This window comes from Coregonus lavaretus (genome assembly GCF_964263955.1).
Source record: "Coregonus lavaretus genome assembly, chromosome: 14".
Lineage (NCBI taxonomy): Eukaryota > Metazoa > Chordata > Actinopteri > Salmoniformes > Salmonidae > Coregonus > Coregonus lavaretus.
This window is the reverse complement of record NC_140001.1, coordinates 31,055,586-31,072,654: the sequence shown is the minus strand read 5'-3', so window position 1 is coordinate 31,072,654 and position 17,069 is coordinate 31,055,586. Positions and strand designations below refer to the sequence as shown.

The 17,069-nt window shown below is 44.3% G+C and overlaps 1 protein-coding gene across 4 annotated transcripts in view; it reads right to left on the bottom strand.

Annotated features, from left to right (window-relative positions):
* LOC311141553 (ras GTPase-activating-like protein IQGAP2) overlaps positions 1-17,069 on the bottom strand; it is a gene marked incomplete at its 3' end in the record, with an annotated part of 92,972 nt that overhangs the window by 31,406 nt on the left and 44,497 nt on the right. For all 4 annotated transcript variants that reach the window (XM_084176913.1, XM_084176912.1, XM_084176914.1 and 1 more), the window contains exons 6-13: positions 15,938-16,005; positions 14,981-15,094; positions 14,538-14,716; positions 13,758-13,845; positions 13,249-13,412; positions 12,925-13,012; positions 12,620-12,783; positions 12,226-12,386 (exon numbers count right to left, since the gene is read on the bottom strand). In XM_084176913.1, coding sequence (XP_084033039.1) covers positions 12,226-12,386; positions 12,620-12,783; positions 12,925-13,012; positions 13,249-13,412; positions 13,758-13,845; positions 14,538-14,716; positions 14,981-15,094; positions 15,938-16,005 — 1,026 coding nt within the window. The remainder of the gene's footprint in view (positions 1-12,225; positions 12,387-12,619; positions 12,784-12,924; positions 13,013-13,248; positions 13,413-13,757; positions 13,846-14,537; positions 14,717-14,980; positions 15,095-15,937; positions 16,006-17,069) is intronic.

Genomic DNA, 17,069 nt, shown 5'->3' with positions numbered 1-17,069 from the left:
ATTTAACTTTGGATTGGAGATTCTTAATGTGAGTCTGGAAGGAGAGTTTACAGTCTAACCAGACACCTAGATATTTGTAGTTGTCCACATACTCTAGGTCAGACCCGTCGAGAGTAGTGATTCTAGTCGGGTGGGCGGGTGCAAGCAGCGTTCGGTTGAAGAGCATGCATTTAGTTTTACTAGTGTTTAAGAGCAGTTGGAGGCTACTGAAGGAGTGTTTTATGGCATTGAAGCTCGTTTGGAGGTTTGTTAACACAGTGTCCAATGAAGGGCCAGATGTATACAAAATGGTGTCGTCTGCGTAGAGGTGGATCTGAGAGTCACCAGCAGCAAGAGCGACGTCATTGATATACACAGAGAAAAGAGTCGGCCCAAGAATTGAACCCTGTGGCACCCCCATAGAGACTGCCATAGGTCCAGACAACAGGCCCTCCGATTTGACACATTGAACTCTATCTGAGAAGTAGTTGGTGAACCAGGCGAGGCAGTCATTTGAGAAACCAAGGCTATTTAGTCTGCCAATAAGAATGCGGTGGTTGACAGAGTCGAAAGCCTTGGCCAGGTCAATGAAAACGGCTGCACAGTACTGTCTATTATCGATCGCAGTTATAATATCGTTTAGGACCTTGAGCGTGGCTGAAGTGCACCCATGACCAGCTCGGAAACCGGATTGCATAGCGGAGAAGGTACGGTGGGATTCGAAATGGTCGGTGATCTGTTTGTTGACTTGGCTTTCAAAAACTTTTGAAAGGCAGGGCAGGATGGATATGGGTCTGTAACCGTTTGGATCTAGAGTGTCACCCCCTTTGAAGAGGGGGATGACCGCGGCAGCTTTCCAATCTCTGGGGATCTCAGACGTTACGAAAGAGAGGTTGAACAGGCTAGTAATAGGGGTTGCGACAATTTCGGCGGCTAGTTTTAGAAAGAAAGGGTCCAGATTGTCTAGCCCAGATGATTTGTAGGGGTCCAGATTTTGCAGCTCTTTCAGAACATCAGCTGTCTGGATTTGTGTGAAGGAGAAGCGGGGGGGGGCATGGGCAAGTTGCAGCGGAGGGTGCAGAGCTGGTGGCCAGGGTAGTGGTAGCCAGGTGGAAAGCATGGCCAGCCGTAGCAAAATGCTTGTTGAAATTCTCGATTATTGTAGATTTATCGGTGGTGATAGTGTTTCCTAGCCTCAGTGCAGTGGGCAGCTGGGAGGAAGTGCTCTTATTTTCCATGGACTTTACAGTGTCCCAAAACTTTTTGGAGTTAGTGCTACAGGATGCAAATTTCTGTTTGAAAAAGTTAGCCTTTGCTTTCCTAACTGCTTGTGTATATTGGTTCCTAACTTCCCTGAAAAGTTGCATATCGCGGGGGCTATTTGATGCTAATGCAGTACGCCACAGGATGTTTTTGTGCTGGTCAAGGGCAGTCAAGTCTGAGGAGAACCAGGGGCTATATCTGTTCTTAGTTCTGTATTTTTTGAATGGGGCATGTTTATTTAAGATTGAGAGGAAATTACTTTTAAAGAACAACCAGGCATCCTCTACTGACGGAATGAGATCTATATCCATCCAGGATACCTGGGCCAGGTCAATTAGGAAGGCCTGCTCGCTGAAGTGTTTTTGGGAGCGTTTGACAGTGATGAGGGGTGGTCGTTTGACCGCGGACCCGTTACGGACGCAGGCAATAAGGCAGTGATCGCTGAGATCCTGGTTGAAGACAGCGGAGGTGTATTTAGAGGGTAAGTTAGTCAGGATGATATCTATGAGGGTACCCATGTTTACGGATTTAGGGTTGTACCTGGTAGGTTCGTTGATAATTTGTGTGAGATTGAGGGCATCTAGTTTAGATTGTAGGATGGCCGGGGTGTTAAGCATATCCCAATTTAGGTCACCAAGCAGTATGAACTCTGAGGATAGATGGGGGGCAATCAATTCACATATGGTGTCCAGGGCACAGCTGGGGGCTGAGGGGAGTCTGTAGCAAGCGGCAACAGTGAGAGATTTATTTCTGGAAAGGTGGATTTTTAGAAGTAGAAGCTCAAACTGTTTGGGCACAGACCTGGATAGTATGATAGAGCTCTGCAGGCTATCTCTACAGTAGATTGCAACTCCACCCCCTTTGGCAGTTCTATCTAGACGGAAAATGTTATAGTTGGGGATGGACATTTCAGAATTTTTGGTGGCCTTCCTAAGCCAGGATTCAGACACTGCTAGAACATCAGGGTTGGCGGAGTGTGCTAACGCAGTGAATAACTCAAACTTAGGAAGGAGGCTTCTGATATTTACGTGCAGAAAACCAAGACTTTTACGGTTACAGAAGTCAACAAATGATAGCTCCTGGGGAGTAGGAGTGATACTGGGGGCTGCAGGGCCTGGGTTAGCCTCTACATCACCAGAGGAACAGAGGAGGACTAGAATAAGGATACGACTAAAGGCTTTAAGAACTGGTCTTCTAGTGCGTTGGGTACATAGAATAAAGGGGGCAGTTCTCCGGGCGTTGTAGAAAAGATTCAGGGCATTATGTACAGAAAAGGATATGGAAGGATATGAGTACAGTTCAGGTAACCCTAAGCGTTGGGTAACAATGAAAGAGATAGCGTCACTGGAGCCACCAATTGAGCCGGTCTCGGCGTGTATGGGAGGTGGAACAAAGGAACTATTTGAGGCAGTTTGAGAGGGACTAGGGGTTCTACAGTGAAATTGTATAATAAGAACTAACCCAAACAGCAATAGGCAAGGCATAATTGACATGGGAGAGAGGCATAAATCAGTCACAGGTGTTATTAGAGAGAGCTAAAACAACAACTGGAAATAGCGATAACGTTTGGGCTAAGGCTAAACAGAATAAACAGGACAGGGTACCGTGTAAAGGAACAGTCCAGCAGGCATCAGCTGTGCAGCTGAGTGATCATAAGGTCCAGTGAACAGCAATATGTGAGTCCGAGAGCAGTTCAAATTGGTGCTTCAGCACAGCTAGCAGGGAGCACAGTTGTAGTTTGCGTGTGCTAGCGGGCCGGGGCTGGCAGATGGATCTTCGTGGTCGTCGCAACGGGAAGCCTGTTGAAACCACATCAGACTATTTACTCGGCAGACCAGTCGTGTTGGATCGGCGGGGCTCAGTGTCAACACTAGGAGGTCCCGTCCGGTTGACAGCGAGGTAGATAGCCGGGAGATGGGCCTGAGGCTAGCTCAAGGCTAACTGGTGCTTGCTATAGGGCAATGGTAATCAGCCAACAACAGGTTGCAGCTAGCTAGCTGGTTGCGATGATCCGGCGCTAGGGTCCAGTGATTCCGGCAGAAAGTCCAATAAGCTCTGGGTCGATAGCACGCTGGGTCGATAGCACGCTGTGCAGACTGGCCGACGAATTGTCCAGGCTAGAGCTAGAGCTGGCTGGTGGATAGTGTAGGCCACCGACAGTGGTGAAGACGCTAACGGTGACTAATAACAAGTAGCCATTCAGTTGCAGCTAGACTATTTTCAGCTTACGGTTCTTGATGAAAGTTATAAAGAAATAATAGAATCCTTTCCACGGTGGGTGAGGCGGGTTGCAGGAAAGTATATTTAGTTAAAGAATGAAAAGTAAAAATTGAGAAATATATACAAAATAGACAAAAAAACAAGAAACGGGATATTTACACAGGGACAATGAATAAAAGCGACCGCACTGCTACGCCATCTTAGAGTGGGGAGAGGGGCAGGGCCAGGAAGGTTAGAAATCAGGCAGACAGACGGTTCTTCTTCTAGGTGTTACCTGTGTGTATGAGTAAATGGTGAGCTGTGGAGAGAGTTTTCTCTGGAGCAGGGGTCTCCAACAGGACGATCGCGAGCTACCAGTAGTTCGCCAAACATTTCTGAAAGTACATGCTTTTTTCATGTGTTCCGCCGCAAACTTTCATAAACAAATCTCACAAGTATCAGACACCGCATGTCTGCTCTACCCAAAATTACAACCAAATAATTGCAGCATTACCGCAAAAATGGAAGAGGAAAGTGGAAGGGGGAAAAAGTAAGGAACTTGTCTGTCGGCCCTGCATTAAAGAACATAATTGGTCAAAGGAAATAGTGATAAATATAAAAAAAGTATACCAGTTTCATTTAAGGACCAAAGGATTGACAGCCGTCCCATATAGATTGCAAAATAGTTGGGAAGAGATTTTAGACGTACCGATTCCATGGCATAGTGTTTATGAACTGACACGCAAAATGACACCGGATTCAAAACTTTTCAATTTAAATTATTATACAAAATTCTTGCTACCAATATAATGTTATTAATATGGGGGATACAATCTTCCCAGCTCTGCAGATTTTGCTGTGAAGAGACAGAATCATTAGATCATTTGTTTTGGTACTGTCCATTTGTAGCTTGTTTTTGGTCACAGGTCCAGGAATGGCTGAAGGATTGCAATATTTACCTGGAGCTAACCCTGCAGATAGCACTACTGGGTGATCTGAAAAGTCATAGTCAATCGATCAATAATATAATAATACTTTTAGCAAAAACGTTTATTTTCAATTTACAATCTGAAGAAACAATGAGAATAGAAGGGTTCAGAACTTTTGTGAAACATCACAGTACAGTTGAAAAATATATGGCAAATAGAAATCCAATATGGATGGTGTTAAGAGATAGATGGGAGGTGTTGAATGGAGCTGAAGGATGGGACTAATAACAACTAACAACAACAAGATAACTAATGTAAAGCATACTGTGTCCATAATAAGTATATAGGTTATAGGTTGAGAGCTTTTGTGAAAGAGCACAGTTAGAAAGATAAGGCATATAGAAGCAAACCGGATGGACATCATGAAAATGATCGGAGAGGTTGAGGGTAGAGGACGTTCAGGAGTAAAAACAATAAAAATAGAATTATTGTAAAATTGACTGTCTCCATAAAATGTATATAGTATGTATAAGCTGGAAGTAGAGGCCTAAGCATTGTTGTTGACTAGTTTACTCCAATTAGGGAAGGGGTGGTGGGGTTGGAAAGTAATACATATATTTATAATATATTTAAAGTAAAAAATATATATTTTTAAAGGATATGTATATGTACATATATTTATGTATATATTTATGTATTTATTTATTTATTTATTTATATTTATTTATATGTATTTATATGTGTGTATATATATATATATATATATATATACATACACAGTTGAAGTCGGAAGTTTACATACACTTAGGTTGGAGTCATTAAAACTCGTTTTTCAACCACTCCACAAATTTCTTGTTAACAAACTATAGTTTTGGCAAGTCGGTTAGGAGATCTACTTTGTGCATGACACAAGTAATTTTTCAAAAAATTGTTTACAGACAGATTATTTCACTTAATTTCACTTAATTAATTCACTGTATCACAGTTCCAGTGGGTCAGAAGTTTACATACACTAAGTTGACTGTGCCTTTAAACAGCTTGGAAAATTCCAGAAAATGATATCATGGCTTTAGAATCTTCTGATAGGCTAATTGACATAATTTGAGTCAATTGGAAGTGTACCTGTGGATGTATTTCAAGGCCTACCTTCAAACTCAGTGCCTCTTTGCTTGACATCATGGGAAAATGAAAAGAAATAAGCCAAGACCTCAGAAAAAAGATTGTAGACCTCCACAAGTCTGGTTCATCCTTGGGAGAAATTTCCAAATGCCTGAAGGTACCACGTTCATCTGTACAAAAAAAACAATAGTATGCAAGTATAAACACCATGGGACCACGCAGCCGTCATACGGCTCAGGAAGGAGACGCGTTCTGTCTCCTAGAGATGAACGTACTTTTGTGCGAAAAGTTCAAATCAATCCCAGAACAGCAGCAAAGGACCTTGTGAATCCAGGCACTTGTCATCTCCCGTCTGGACTACTGCAACTCGCAGTTGGCTGGGCTCCCTGCCTGTGCCATTAAACCCCTACAACTTATCCAGAATGCTGCAGCCCGTCTGGTGTTCAACCTTCCCAAGTTCTCTCATGTCACCCCGCTCCTCCGCACACTCCACTGGCTTCCAGTTGAAGCTCGCATCTACTACAAAACCATGGTGCTTGCCTACAGAGCTATGAGGGGAACGGCACCTCCTTACCTTCAGGCTCTGATCTGACCCTACACCCAAACAAGGGCACTACGTTCATCCACCTCTGGCCTGCTAGCCCCCCTACCTCTACGGAAGCACAGTTCCCGCTCAGCCCAGTCAAAGCTATTCGCTGCTATGGCACCCCAATGGTGGAACAAGCTCCCCCACGACGCCAGGACAGCGGAGTCACTGACCACCTTCCGGAGACACTTGAAACCCTACCTCTTTAAGGAATACCTGGAATAGTATAACAGTAATCCTTCTAACCCCCCCCCCCCCCCTAAAAAATAAAAAAATGACAAAGTGGTTGTCCTACTTGCTATCATAAGTTGAATGCACCAATTTGTAAGTCGCTCTGGATAAGAGCGTCTGCTAAATGCTGTAAATGTAAATGTTTTACTGTGGATATACAGTGGGGAGAACAAGTATTTGATACACTGCCGATTTTGCAGGTTTTCCTACTTACAAAGCATGTAGAGGTCTGTAATTTTTATCATAGGTACACTTCAACTGTGAGAGACGGAATCTAAAACAAAAATCCAGAAAATCACATTGTATGATTTTTAAGTAATTAATTTGCATTTTACTGCATGACATAAGTATTTGATACATCAGAAAAGCAGAACTTAATATTTGGTACAGAAACCTTTGTTTGCAATTACAGAGATCATACGTTTCCTTGTCCCACTGGCTATCCTAAGTTGAATGCACCAATTTGTAAGTCGCTCTGGATAAGAGCATCTGCTAAATCACTTAAATGTAAATGTAAATGTGAAGATGCTGGAGGAAACAGGTACAAAAGTATCTATATCCCACAGTAAAACGAGTCCTATATCGACATAACCTGAAAGGCCGCTCAGCAAGGAAGAAGCCACTGCTCCAAAACCGCCAATAAAAGGCCAGACTATGGTTTGCAACTGCACAAGGGGACAAAGATCGTACTTTTTAGAGAAATGTCCTCTGGTCTGATGAAACAAAAATAGAACTGTTTGGCCATAATGACCATTGTTATGTTTGGAGGAAAAGGGGGCTGGCTTGCAAGCTGAAGAACACCATCCCAACCGTGAAGCACGGGGGTGGCAGCATCATGCTGTGGGGGTGCTTTGCTGCAGGAGGGCCTGGTGCACTTAACAAAATAGATGGCATCATGAGGAAGGAAATGTATGTGGATATATTGAAGCAACATCTCAAGACATCAGTCAGGAAGTTAAAGCTTGGTCACAAATGGGTCTTCCAAATGGACAATGACCCCAAGCATACTTCCAAAGTTGTGGCAAAATGGCTTAAGGACAACAAAGTCAAGGTATTGGAGTGGCTTTCACAAAGCCCTGACCTCAATCCTATAGAAAATGTGTGGGCAGAACTGAAAAATCGTGTGCGAGCAAGGAGGCCTACAAACCTGACTCAGTTACACCAGCTCTGTCAGGAGGAATGGGCCAAAATTCATCCAACTTCTTGTGGGAAGTTTGTGGAAGGCTACCCGAAACGTTTGACCCAAGTTAAACAATTTAAAGGCAATGCTACCAAATACTAATTGAGTGTATGTAAACTTCTGACCCACTGGGAATGTGATGAAAGAAATAAAAGCTGAAATAAATCTCTACTATTATTCTGACATTTCACATTCTTAAAATAAAGTGGTGATCCTAACTGACCTAAGACAATGAATTTTTACTAGGATTAAATGTCAGGAATTGTGAAAAAGTGAGTTTAAATGTATTTGGCTAAGGTCTATGTCAGGGGTGTCAAACTCATTTTAGCTCAGGGGCCACATGGAGGAAAATCTATTCCCAAGTGGGCCGGACCGGAAAAATCATGGTATATATATAACTTAAAAACAACAACTTCAGATTGTTTTCTTTGTTTTAATACGATCAACATACAACATAAAGCTGGAGCCTGAGGACAGTGTGTCCAAAATAGTACAAGCACAACATCACTATTAATCATAAAACACGTCAAGTTTATTTGAAAATTCTAAAGAAAAAGAACACACAAACACACAATGCCTCAGTGATTAACAGAACTGTTTCACAGATCACAGAACTATATCAGGGTGTCATTTCTCAGGCAGAAATGTAGATAAAAATAATGAAATCCTGTTCCCCAAACAAGTGCAAGAACCACAGAGTCAAGAATAGGTTAAATATACAAATAAAATAAAAACAATTAAAAACAATAGCACATCAACATAAAAACATATAAACATAAAGCTGGAGCCTGAGGACAGTGTCCAAAAGCACAACATCACTATTAATCATAAAACACCTCAAGTTATTTGAAAGTTCTGAGGACAAAGAACACACAAACACACAATGCCTCAGTGATTCACAGAAGTATATCACAGATCACAGAACTATATCAGGGTGTCATTTCTCAGGCAGAAATGTAGATAAAAATAATGAAATCCTGTTCCCCAAACAAGTGCAAGAACCACATAGTCAAGAATAGGTTAAATATACAAATAAAATAAAATCAATTAAAAACAATAGCACATCAACATAAAAACATATAAACATAAATCTGAAAGCGTTGCTCAAACTCCCGTAACAGTCCATTTATTTTATCTTTGAACCGCTTCATGTCTGCCACATGTTGGGTCGCGCACACATTTTTCAGACAGGGGAAGTGAGCTGCATCACCACCGGCAAGTTGCGTCTCCCACAATGACAGCTTCAACTTGAAAGAACGTATGCTGTCATAATACTGCGTGACAACTTTGTTGCGCCCTTGCAGCTGTTTGTTCAAGTTATTCAGGTGCTCTGTAACATCCACCATAAATGCAAGGTCCGGCATCCATTCTGCGGAATGAAATTCTAACACTGGTTTGCCCTTTTCTTCCATGAACTGTTCAATTTCTTCTCGTAAATCAAAGAAACGCCTCAGCGCAGCACCTCGGCTTAACCATCTTACCTCAGTGTGGTATGGCAGGCCATAGATGTGGTCTTTCTCTCTGAGAAGGCTGTCAAACTGACGGTGATTCAGGCTTCTGGATCGGATGAAATTAACAGTTTGGATGACCACCTTCATGACGTTATCCATCTTTAATGACTTGCAACACAAAGCCTCCTGGTGCAAAATACAGTGAAAAGTCAAAAAATCACGTCCTCCATTTGCAGATTGCACTTTCTCTCTGAACTTTGTCACAACGCCTGCTTTTTTCCCGATCATTGAGGGCGCACCATCTGTAGCCAGGCTGACAGCGCGGGACCAGTCCACTCCGACCCTGTCCAGCGCGCCGACGAGTGCGGTAAAAATATCAGCTGCTGTCGTTGTATCTGTCATCGGCACCAACTCCACGAACTCCTCGGTGACGGTCAATGTGTCATCAACTCCGCGGATGAAAAAATGGCCAGTTGTGCAACATCTGTAATGTCCGTGCTTTCATCAATTGACACCGAAAACGCAATAAATGACTTTACTTTTTGCTTCAACTGGCTGTCCAAATCCACTGAAAGATCGGAAATCCTGTCTGCAACTGTGTTTCTTGTCAGGCTGATATTAGCAAAAGCCTGCCGCTTTTCAGGGCACACAATCGCCGCTGCCTTCATCATGCATGTTTTTACAAATTCACCCTCACTAAATGGTTTTGAAGCCACTGCGATTTCATTAGCAATGAGGTAGCTAGCTTTCACTGCAGCGTCACTGATGTCTCGGCTGTGAGTAAACACAGACTGCTGTTTCTTCAGACCCACCAACAGTTCATTCACCTTCTCTCATCTCCGCTGTCCTTGAAAGTTGTCATATTTGTCGGCATGAAGACTCACATAGTGGCGACGAAGGTTATATTCTTTCAGCACTGCAACATGCTCTGAACACACCAAACATACAGCTTTCCCATAGGATGACCATTTTTCTTGGAACACTCTGCACTCTGCGTCCACTTTTCTATTTTTTGACAGAGACATATTGGGGCAATGAGGGTGCCAAAGCACATAATGTTAAAAGTAGAAGCCGTAATAAATATCGCGGGCAAAACAAAGTAGCTCATTGGCTGCACGTGCTTGACCTACTTGCTCTGCCCCGGTATAAACAGTTTGCTTGCTTAACGGGGCGGCAGGTAGCTTAGTGGTTAAGAGCGTTGTGCCAGTAATCGAAAGGTCGCTGGTTCTAATCCCCGAGCCGACTAGGTGAAAAATCTGCCGATGTGCCCTTGAGCAAGGCACTTAACCCTAATTGCTCATGTAAGTCGCTCTGGATAAGAGCGTCTGCTAAATGACGTAAATGTAATGTAAATGTAACACAATTGCTATTGCGCCATCCAGTGGACGCAATTGGAACAGCAGTTTATTTTATTGAAAAATTGCAGCGCATTTTTATACTTTACAATTGTTTTTTATTTATTTTTTCCTTCTTAATGTGTTTGGCCAATCAGTTGTGTTGTGACAAGGTAGGGGTGTTATACAGAAGATAGCCCTATTTGGTAAAAGACCAAGTCAATATTATGGCAAGAACAGCTCAAATAAGCAAAGAGAAATGACAGTCCATCATTACTTTAAGACATGAAGGTCAGTGAATCCGGAACATTTCTTAAAGTGCAGTCGCAAAAACCATCAAGCGCTATGATGAAACTGGCTCTCATTAGGACCGCCACAGGAATGGAAGACCCAGAGTTACCTCTGCTGCAGAGGATAAGTTCATTAGAGTTAACTGCACCTCAGATTGCAGCCCAAATAACTGCTTCAAAGTTCAAGTAACAGACACATCTCAACATCAACTGTTCAGAGGAGACTGTGTGAATCAGGCCTTCATGGTCGAATTGCTGCAAATAAACCATTACTAAAGGACACCACTAAGAAGAAGAGACTTGCTTGGGCCAAGAAACACAAGCAATGGACATTAGACTGGTGGAAATCTGTCCTTTGGTCTGATGAGTCCAAATGTGAGATTTTTGGTTCCAACCGCCGTGTCTTTGTGAGACGCAGAGTAGGTGAACAGATGATCTCTGCATGTGTGGTTCCCACAGTGAAGCATGGAGGAGGAGGTATGATGGTGCTTTGCTGGTGACACTGTCGGTGATTTATTTAGAATTCAAGGCACACTTAACCAGCATGGCTACCACAGCATTCTGCAGTGATACGCCATCCCATCTGGTTTGCGCTAAGTGGGGCTATCATTTGTTTTTCAACAGGACAATGACCCAAAACACAGCTCCAGGCTGTGTAAGGGCTATTTGACCAAGGAGAGTGATAGAGTGCTGCATTAGATGACCTGGCCTCCACATTCACCCGACCTCAACACCTGTTGAATATGGCCGGTGTCAGTAAACGTTGGCAAAAAAGCGTAAATTGTTGCCAGCAGCACAGTTGCAGTCACCAACACTCTGGATAACATAAAAACAGCAAATGGTCAGAGTGAGCTGTTCTCTCATTTGTGTCTGGAAGTAACTAGCAAGCTAGCCAACATTAGCCAATTAGCTTGGGTGCTTGACTGCTGTTGTTAGGACAGAACGCTCGGATCAACCCTTAAAATGAGATGGGTGGGGCTAAAGCTTAAGAGGGTGTGAACGATGCTGAATGGGAGTAGACAAAGAAGAGGTCTCCAGTAGGTGTACCAAAACATTCAAAAGCCATTTTCTCAAAAGTGAGGTTACAAGTTTATCAACTTTCAAAGCAGAATTACTTTCCCATTGTTCCTCAACTGTAGTGTTGGCTACCTGTGCAGGTTGTGGTGTTGGCTACCTGTGCAGGTTGTGGTGTTGGCTACCTGTGCAGGTTGTGCTAGTTGTGGTGTTGGCTACCTGTGCAGGTTGTGGTGTTGGCTACCTGTGCAGGTTGTGGTGTTGGCTACCTGTGCAGGTTGTGCTAGTTGTGGTGTTGGCTACCTGTGCAGGTTGTGGTGTTAGCTACCTGTGCAGGTTGTGATAGTTGTGGTGTTGGATACCTGTGCAGGTTGTGGTGTTGGATACCTGTGCAGGTTGTGATAGTTGTGGTGTTGGCTACCTGTGCAGGTTGTGATAGTTGTGGTGTTGGCTACCTGTGCAGGTTGTGGTGTTAGCTACCTGTGCAGGTTGTGATAGTTGTGGTGTTGGATACCTGTGCAGGTTGTGATAGTTGTGGTGTTAGCTACCTGTGCATGTTGTGATGGTTGTGGTGTTGGATACCTGTGCAGGTTGGGATAGTTGTGGTGTTGGCTACCTGTGTAGGTTGAGATGGTTGTGGTGTAAGCTACCTGTGAAGGTTGTCCTGATCCATGTTGCTGAAGCCCAGAGGAGAGTCAGTCAGCTGTTCAGTGACAGCCTGGGGGTCCTTTGTGTCCAGGACCTCGTTGAGCACGGCCACCGCAGACAGCATCTCTACTGCCACACACAGCTCCTCATGCCCCAGTCCTGCCTACTCAATACAATCAGACAGAAGGCTCAGTGACCATATACGGCATACACACCTGGACAGACACACAACTGTCTGCACACCGGCCAACCAAGATAGGGAAATCTATTACTACTTTGTTGTGTCAATCAGCACCCGCTCACAACAATACAGCATTATATCATAGCTTAAAATAGGAAAGTGTAATTTGAACTCAAATGTGTGTGTGTTAGTGTGTGTATGCCTGCGTGCGTCACCTTTGCCCCCTGTATCTGCAGGCTGAATAGTTCGGTCTGGTAGAGGTTGGCAGCTGTCTGGTAGACAATAGGAAGCTGGGCCTCTGGGTTCATCAGCACCTCCACCGTCTCTGCTGCTACGCCATGACGAATGGCCGCGTTGATCAATGCAATGGCCTCCAGTTCTGAACAGGAAAACCATCATACTCATCAATCTTTTTATAATGCAGATTGCAAAGGATTAGCAACCTACAAATACCCAACAAACACATTTATTCTGATGTAATTCATATAAATTACTGGAATGGGAGGTGAGGGGTGCTTACTTCGTTTCTCTGCCTCAGCAAAGTCGTTACTGGAGCTGACCACCCTCTGAATCTCCTCCCTCTGCAGCATCACTGCACCTCCAGCATCCTGAGGTCCAAGGAGAAAGTGTTTGGGTGACAATTCAATAGAAAAATCCTGGTTCTGTAACACTAATGTAACTTTAATCAACGAATAAAGTCTGCCATCATACACTGTTGAAGGCAAAAACACATCTACACAGTGTGTTAGTATTCTCCTTTCTTTTGACAGGATACCTTCTATACCCGACACCTGTAAAACCTACTAGACATGCGTCCCCTACTTTGACCACTGGCCTTACTGACCCGAGCCTTGACTTGGCAGTAGGAGGTTAAGTGCTCCAGGTACCAGTGGGAGTTGGCCTCCTGGACCCCCAGCATCCCCAGTGCGGGCACCCTGAGCCCAGCCAGCAGAGCAGCCTCGTCCTGGGCAGAGATGGCCTGGTTCACCTGCCGCACCGCCACCTGGGCTGGAGAGACAGACAGGAGGGAGCAGGGGTTGGATGGAGACACTGGCCACATCCCAAATAAATTACCCCCCCCCCCGGCCACTACCTCTTGACCATGGGTGGAGGGCCGAGAGTCTGCGGATTTTCACTCCTCCCTTGTACTTGATTGATTAAGGTCATTGATTAGTTAGGAACTCCTCTCACCTGGTTGTCTAGGTCTTAATTGGACACAAATTGAGAAAAAATAACAAAAAGCACATGGCCCTACAGGAATTGAGTTTGACACCCCTGCTCTAGACATTCTGAAGGCCTATCCTAGAGATGTTCAGAATAGAACTGAGGTCATAAGACAGGAACTGTTGTTACTGTTAACGAGGTCAATGCAGCTCTGGATCTCCTGCTGGGTCAGCAGCTCCTCATAAACATCTCTCTCCTCTGTGGCTACAGATGAGCGCTGAGCAGGGAGACAAGAGAAAAGCATTGTGTTAGACGGACTAAGGATAATGCGAGATTCTGGCAATCAAGCCGTTTTTCTACTTAACCAGAGTCAGATGATCTCATGGATACCATTTTTTTTGCATGCTAGCTATATCGGTAGACTTCCAGTCATTGCTCTAATGCTAGTTACTTCCTTCACACTGCATGGAAAGACATAAAGATGTTATCCATGAGTTCATATCGCACTATCCCTTTACGTTTTTTAAAAATGTTGTGCATATTGAAACTAAATCTGTAATGCTAAAATTGTTGATCATCTGGCCATCATATTAACTTTAGATTTCATGACTTTGCTGAAAAAAATTGTAAATTAACAGAGTTAGTGAGGAGGATGGGAGGAGAGATGCCAGTTTGTGTGGGAAGACGAGTGTTGTAGTGGGAGTTCCGCTGACGCTGCAGCCACTGGAATGTCATGGCAAGTGTTTCAGGTGGTAGTCACTGCATACAAGACTCATATACTACCAATTCTCACTACATCTCTGCCTGGTCTAAGAGGTTTCTGTTCAGAACAGGATCAAGTTGCTGATCCAAGGTCAGTTTAGAAAATTCTACCCGGAATCAGGGCCCATAGGTCTCTGTTCAAAAGCAGTGATCTTGAAAGGGAATAGGATGCCATTTGGGACACAACCTTGTCTGAGAGTTCCTCACCCTGCCTGAGGCCTGGTCCTCCTTGCTGGCCTTGGCCCGGCTCAGTGTAACCTGGTAGTCCTGGGCCAGCTCTTCCCCAGTGTTCCTCAGCATGGCGTTGGGGTTCTTCAAAGCCCCCATGGTCACTGACGCCTCACCCTTATCCACCGCCTCGTTGATGGCAAACACAGCAGCATGCACTGGGGACAGAGGCAAGAATAAGTCCCACTCAGCAGCAAACATGTCTGTCTATCTATGTCTGTCTATCATACTTTTGTTGAAGCCCAGCACTAACACAACATATTCAATTAATCATCAAGGCCTGGATTAGCTCAAATCAGGTATTTTAATGCTGGGCTGGAACCAAACCCTGCACACCCTATGGGTCTATTCAGGAGCAGAATAGAAGACCAGTGGTCTCCAGAGGTAATCCAGTGGATGGAACAGTGTACTGTACTACTCACAGGCTGCCTCGTCCACTGAGAGCTCGTTGGCCAGGATGCCTCCTATCTTACTGAAGGTTGGCATCTGGATGCCGTACTTCTCCAGCTCACTCCGCATGTTACTGATCTCCTCCTCTGTGGGACAGACAGGAACACATTACAACAGGTCAGCCAAACTGGCACAGCAGGAAACTCTATACCCTAGGAGCACAGGAGGTTGGTGGCACCTTAACTTGGGAGAACAGGCTCGTGGTAATGGCTGGAGCGGAATAGGTGCAATGGTCTCAAATACATCAAACACATGGTGTTTGATTCCATCCCATTTGCTCCATTCCGGCCATTATTATGAGCCGTTAGCAGCCTCCTGTGCCCAGGAGAGGGACTGCTCATTCACTAGCAACCTATATAACATCAAGACACACTGGAGATTGTAAAACAGAATGGTAAAGAGATGTTTGGTCCTTCACACTTCACTCATATCAACCACGGTACAATCATACTGATCTCCACAGTGCTTATTGAATTGAACACGCAGCTGGGTGTGAGTGATGACAATCTGTTTCAATAAAAACCAAACATGAGCACCAATTATGTGTCATTACCACCCACACGTGCAAGCCAAGCCAATTTAAATGAGTCTTCAGAAAAGCCCTGAGGCTCATGTTTTCCTTTAGTTTCAAAAAGGGAGGTAGTAATCACTAGAGCGGTTCCTCCTTCACTACAACGCTGTATGTTATGTTAGTGTTCATTCTGGAGCAGTTAGCTAAATGCAACATGCTCATTATACTATAATACCACTATACAGCAACATGTTCCTACAGGTTCAAGGACCCAGCCTCCAGTTCAAACCTGGCTGGTGCCAGGCAGGGAAGAACACCATGGGTTGACTTTAGAGTACAGGATGAACTCCAGCTATGGCTCTTATGATCCCTCTAACTATCATGATAGACTAGTAGAGGTGGTGTAGCCTGGTCTTACCTGTGAAGGCCACTTTCCCCAGCAGGTCCTGGATCTGTGGTGCAATGCCCAGTTTGAACAGGTATAAGCTGAGGGGGGGGGAGGTTATGTTACATTTAAATTACATTTTGGACATTCAGCAGAGCTAGTTCTATTCAGGTTATGCTTCAAGTATCCTGGAGAATATCTGCCTGGGGGTTTAGGGAAGGAAAGGTATGAAGCTCCAAACTTCAATGAATTAACTGATCTAGATTTAAATGGTTAGGAAGAAAGGGTAGCAAGCTGAAGCTAAGATGTGGCTATGTATATTCAATAACTCACAGAGGCAGGGGAAACATAATTTACAAACATCTATACATCTGCATCCATCTACACTTCTGCCGAGCTTGAATACTTTGGAAATGCATCCTTCCTCTTGCCTTGGGTTAGCAAGGAATCTATCATATTGTTGAAAGCATGTCAATCTGATCAGTGATGACTTCAAGGAAATGAGGAAGGAAGGATGACTCCCAAAATGAACTTGAAACAGCCATCTGCTCCAGACCGAACTAGGAGAGCATCGGCCAAATAAACTGCAATGTCCCCTTCTCCCCACAGGGAGGCATTGCGTGCTCAGAGAAAGCAGCTGCCAGAATCATGACATGCAAACTGCACTGTCCTGAGCCCAGTCAGCCTGAAACTAACCTAACGTAGCAGGCGTAGAAAGACACCTGAGCGGAGTCCCCATTTGAAATGGAAGTTCGGTTGAAAATACTGTATCCCTGAAAACCAGAAATATCCGCTTTCTGCCAACGCCACTAACTAAGGTTGGCCTGAAACAAACAGGTGGCTGGAAACTGCATCTTTTATCTGCCAGCAGGTTCCTGATAAGTTGGCATTCATTATATTGGGCTAGTGCCTGTAACTGTGTGTATGAGGAGGCTATGATAGTGCTATGCTAGCCTCTAAACTCTGAGTTTGTGTGTGTGTAAACAGGGACACAGGTCTCTTCCTTAGGGCTTAATACGTTGTTAACCATGACTGGCTGACTGGCTGGCTGGCTAACTCAGCCCTGCAGTGAGATAAACAGCTGATTGAGACTGAGGCTAATGATGGAGACTTTATTAGATCATCCTGCTGACTTGGCCGATAAGGCAGGTAGGAAAGACAAGGA